Source organism: Aplysia californica, unplaced genomic scaffold, assembly GCF_000002075.1.
Source record: "Aplysia californica isolate F4 #8 unplaced genomic scaffold, AplCal3.0 scaffold00265, whole genome shotgun sequence".
Classification (NCBI taxonomy): Eukaryota; Metazoa; Mollusca; class Gastropoda; order Aplysiida; family Aplysiidae; genus Aplysia; species Aplysia californica.
Window position 1 is genome coordinate 562,359 of NW_004797535.1, and position 5,286 is coordinate 567,644.

Here is a 5,286-nt window from a genome sequence, read left to right on the forward strand (position 1 = left end):
GGGGTGGGGATGGCAGTGAGGGGGGGGGAGGTCGTTGCAGCTCTATAAATCTTACCACCCAATCCACCGCCATCTCATCCACCATTCCTCGTGGGATGTGGATTAAGGAAAAAAACCCACAAGTACGTCACCAGGAGTCATGACCTTCTGGCGTTGGCAGAGTATACTCAGAAGCGAACGTTCAGATGTTTTACACGTGTGATTAATTATACTCTTTTGTCTTGTCTTCCTTCTTTCACTCATTTGTTTTTCTTTTTCTTTCTTTTTTCTTTGTATTCTTATTCGCAAGCTCCTAATTAACGTATAAAAGTCTATTTCGACATACATTTAAACATCATTAATAATTGTTATGTCCTCAGAGTACCCAGCAGAAGTTACAGTTCAACTTAAAGTTCTCAGTATTGACAATGTCGACGAGGCGTCCATGGTGAGTAGAAATTATTTGGATAACAGTAAGCTTTATCCCCACAATCGGTTCTGCTTGACGTGCTACCCATATCCAGGGTTCGTTCTCTCAGCGGTGCCGCATTTTGGTATGCATGACGCCATGTGACGCGTTTGTGGGTGACTGGCTGGCGCTCTGGTATGGTTTGTTCCTTCTTTACTATCAAACATCTTCTATCCTTATCTTCCCCTTTTTTAGTTTATTACTGTCTTGTAACACCTCTAATCGTCGGCACTTATATGACCTTATTTCTCTGCAAGTGCGGTAAAATTCTTACTATAAACGAAGATGCGTTTATCGTATTTCAAGAATCGAACACTCCAAATGACGTTTATCATAATGATATGTGTACTTGTACATAGAGTCCACAAGGAAATGTGTCTTGCAACCCCTCTTGATTTTGGAGCATGAAAGTAAAGAAAAAGAACGAAAAATGACCACGTTGTGGCCCTTCTCTTTATCTGAATAACAACTGGAATGTATGTTTGAGTTCCTGTTGATACGACATCTCGTTAATCATACAAAGAAACAGCAACAAAAATGAATTGACTCAAACAAAGGACGCACTCTCATTTGACAGTAGCTGCATTCTTCTTCTTAAACTTTTTTAACAGTTGAACATCGTACTTCTAGAATTCCTACAATAAAAAACTTATGTCTCTTACCATTCACCAGGCTGAATTGTCTTGATTCCAAGAGATGTTTCTATTGTCCTGTTCCAATTTTCTGTTAGGTTGACCCCTTCCTCTCTTGCCTTCGACCTTTTCTTCAAGAATATATTTCTCGAGTAAATCATGGCGTATGATACGCCGTAAGTTGCTCAGTTTCTCTTTCATTTCGTTCTGGAAGAGTTTTGGCGTTTCTATAAATATTCTTCTTAGCACTATTTCATTATTTTTTTTATGTCGCCATGATATTCTTAGAGTTTTTCTATTACATTTCATTTGGAAATCTGAATCCCCTTCATTGATGGTCCATGCTTCACTTCGATATATTGCGGTGACGAATATGGTACATCGTATAATTCTTATGTTTATATCGTTGCATTTCTCTTTCTAGATAGATGTCATCCTTTTCCATTTTGATGTTGCAAATGCACGTATCCTTTTAATCTCTGAGGTGTGTTTGCCAATTTTCCTCAATACTGGTTCCGTGATATTCAAAACTACAAACTCTTTCTATTTCTTCCCTCAGTTCGTTTTACCGCCCATTTTTTTTTCATGTGTCTTATGATTTTGGTTTTCTTTACATTTAGGGGTAATTATTTTTGGCTCATTTTTTTCTTGGTGCTGCGGAAAAGAGTGCAATGTCATCTGAATATCTTAAACCCTTAAATTTATCTATTATTTTCCTGGTTGGTCACATTGATCTTTTCTTTAGCCATGTTTTATTCCTCGCATTATTATCAGTGCTTACATGCTGAAGAGATATGGCGATGGCATGCATCCTTGTCTCACTCCTTTTGAAACAGGAAACCATTCTGGTATTCTGCATTCAAGCTGTACAGCTGAGTATTGTCTTTCATAGAGAGAATTAGCCACATCATTAGACGGTTTACACAAACGAATGCATTGCAGTAACCTAATTTGGAGCAATTGTCAATGTATTGTGCTAAAGTGTCAGCCCACTATTAAACGACAAAATACATGTATTTACTTTCCAAGATTACATAGACAGGCATATGTTGAAGATGTAGTGTTCTTATTTAACAATCTTTGTCTTTCTTGTTTATTTTTCCTTTCTTTCTTTCTTTCTTTTTGTGCTTTCTTTTTTACATCGGTTTCTTTCTTTGTTTCCTTCTTTCTTTCTAGATTTCTTTCAAAATGTCTTTTCCTTTTTGATTTTTGGAGGTGTGTTGTTGGGGTGGGGTGGGGTGGGGGGGGGTAGTAATTAAGGAAATCCCACTTATTTTTTAAAGAAAAGGAAGCTTTATCGAATGATAGTACTTAAGAATAACAATCCATTCGTTTACATAATATCATTATAAAGAAGTCGTGCCAGTGTGGTCAGCAAGACTGATCATATATTCAAGGAATGACGTACCACTCCGTCAAACGGTCATGTGTTCCCATCTGTTGTTTATTTGTTTTTTCGGATTTATTTGAGCGTTTTGTTCTTGTTTGTTTTTGTGTTTTTTTCTAAAACAGATATACTGAGTGAAACACTAATAGAAAATAGGCTATTTGAGGAATGGTATTAGCGATCGAATCTCTATTTGTGAAACATGTGAAGATATTGTTATCCTCAGAGTAGAAAACTCAACCCATCTGTTCACCGGCATCTAACAAAGATGATATTACAATCTGCCCCGCGTGCAGCACATTTGGTTGTCAGTATTCAAGTATCGTCCAGTACGGCCTACCTGCTCAGGAAAATAGACGTTTAACATAGCGGAAAACGACATCAATTACGCCTGATAAGCCTCGAGTACAGACACAACCACAGCGCCGAGACGTATGGAGATAGGCCGTAGAGCTTGCTGACGGGGGTTTTATCTTGCATCTGGAATATTTAGTCTTCTTAGTGGTTTTCTTCTCTTTACCGCCTTTTCAAGAAAACATGTTGATATCTCAAGTTTGTTTGAAAATAGGACAGAGGGTTTAGTGTTGGATTTGCATATACCTCGTTTTGATTTTTCGAAAATCCTCACCGTGCTTCAGACTAGAGTCTATACAAACCAATTAGAAGGCGGCGATTTCGGTGTGTGGTCAGGAAATTATACTGCAGTGAAATTGGTTCAAATCTTAATCAAACTCCAAACTGACCGTGTTTGAATCGGAAACTCACAAACACTTTCTTTCGCCGCTGTCAATACGCATATTGTGCGAGCTTTTGTGAACGCGTATCTTTATAGAGGAATAACGATGCCGTTGTTAATGAAACTGTACACTCTATTGTTTTGGGGGTATTTTTTGTTTGTTTTCTGTTTGTGTGTGTTGGGAGGGGGTGTTTGTTTGGGGGGTTTTTTGTTGGGTTTGTTTTTTCGTTCGTTTGTTTTAGTCAAAATCAACGTTCCCTATTATGTGGGCAAAATGCTTGAGAATTATCTCTCGCCCCCCTCCCCCCCAAAAAAAATAATTTTTTAAATCCAAAGTAAAGATGCATAATGCAGGAAGGAAAATCAACAAGGCCCACTAAACATCACACTCAACAATAGCAAAATCAAGCAAGTGAAAGAGTTCAAAGTTCAAATCAAATACTAAGTACTAGGGAAGTGTGTTCACCCAAGACGGAAGGATGGACAGAGAAATAGAAACCAGAATAAAGAAGGACCAATACAGTGACTTACCAATTACTGGCGTCATTACTTTCACATCCTAACATGAACATAGAAAAAATCGCCAACATATTAACATCATCTTCATACCAAAACTGTCCTACTAAACCCGAACTCGGATAATAACCAAGAGCCACCAAAGCAAGGGCATCGCCTGTGAAATGAGATTCCTTTGGAAAAAAAAGTAAACATCACAAGAAGAGACAGGGTAAAAAACGAGACTAACAGAGAGCATCATGTTGCCTTCACTCTCAGCTTACAATACATAATGAATATACCTTGATTTAAATGATTAAGGCATCTGTCAAGGCTACTGCCATGTGGTATTGCAGTGTGAGTATACAACCAGACATAGGAAGGAAATAGGGGAAGGGACATGCCCAGGAAAAGGTGGAGAGAGGGGGGTCAGAGAAACATTAGTCAAGAACAACATACCCATGCTACAGACATTACAACAAATTAGAGAAAGACATAATTTACTCCTCCTTTCGACACCGCAAGGTAATGGAGGCCGGAAAGTTATTTTGAAAAGCGAAAAGTAAAGTAAGAAACTGTTGAGTTTTTGTTGTCTTGTTTGTTTTGTTTGTTTGATATTTGTATCTCTTGATAAACACTCTTGCGTTCTATGCTTGGAATACCTGAACAGCTTGCCGACGATACGCTGTGTCTTCGCTTTAAAAAAAAATCTTCAACAAAAGCAAAAGAAAAAGACAGCTTGTGATGCCTTCGCCCCTGTTTTGACACCGTAGTGGAGGCGTTCAGCTTTTCAGTAGTAGAGAGTGTGAGGCTAACGTAACATGCAGAAACATTCTTACATTATCCAAACAGGAAGCAGGAAACAAACAAGTATAATGTGTATGACGACTTTACGTTTTTTAAATGCTGAATTGCAAAAAATGTTTGCTAATTGCCCCTTCCCTGCCAAAATTTTACTTGATGACGAGGGATACACTTTGCAGTTGTCTTCATCCGTGTGATTGATATATTTTTAAAAAATGTTGTTAAATTGTCCCTCATCCCTACTAGATCTGCATCTTATTTTAAGATTTGTACCCAAATCCTAAAATTCCGGTGGCCAAGCTATTTTGAAAACACCTTTGGTCTCTGATTCTGAGGTAGTAGTGCAACACGTAATGGATTTCCGTAATGTAAATAATTGAAAGTGCGCAGACTATTAATCTTTCGATATCGAGAGAAAACCCTACAGAAAAACAATTATTCGTTTTGTATAACCCCTCCCTATGTCATGGTTATTTTGGCACAAGAATTTATTGTCAGTTTTTACACAGCCGAGCTCAGCAAACGCCAACCTTGAACTTGACCTTGTAGCATAGTAACCTTTCGAAGGATTCAGGTAACAAAGCATTGTCGCTACAAAGGCTGCAGTCAAGCAATAAAGTGACTGGATGGCAAAACAGAATTTCGTTGATGTTTCTTTGATATTCATTTGTCTGGAGAAGTCACTCTGACTCTATATTTGTCACACCGAGGCAAATTTCACAGACAGAACGCTTCCATTTGGATGAGAGAAAGAGAGGGAGAGATAGATAGAGAGAGAGAGAGA

The 5,286-nt window shown here is 38.2% G+C and overlaps 1 protein-coding gene across 1 annotated transcript in view; it reads left to right on the top strand.

Annotated features, from left to right (window-relative positions):
• LOC101847667 (glycine receptor subunit alpha-3) overlaps window positions 1–5,286 on the top strand; it is a gene marked incomplete in the record, with an annotated part of 42,683 nt that overhangs the window by 17,733 nt on the left and 19,664 nt on the right. Inside the window, 1 exon segment of the mRNA XM_013083972.2 lies at window positions 360–427. Coding sequence (XP_012939426.1) covers window positions 360–427 — 68 coding nt within the window.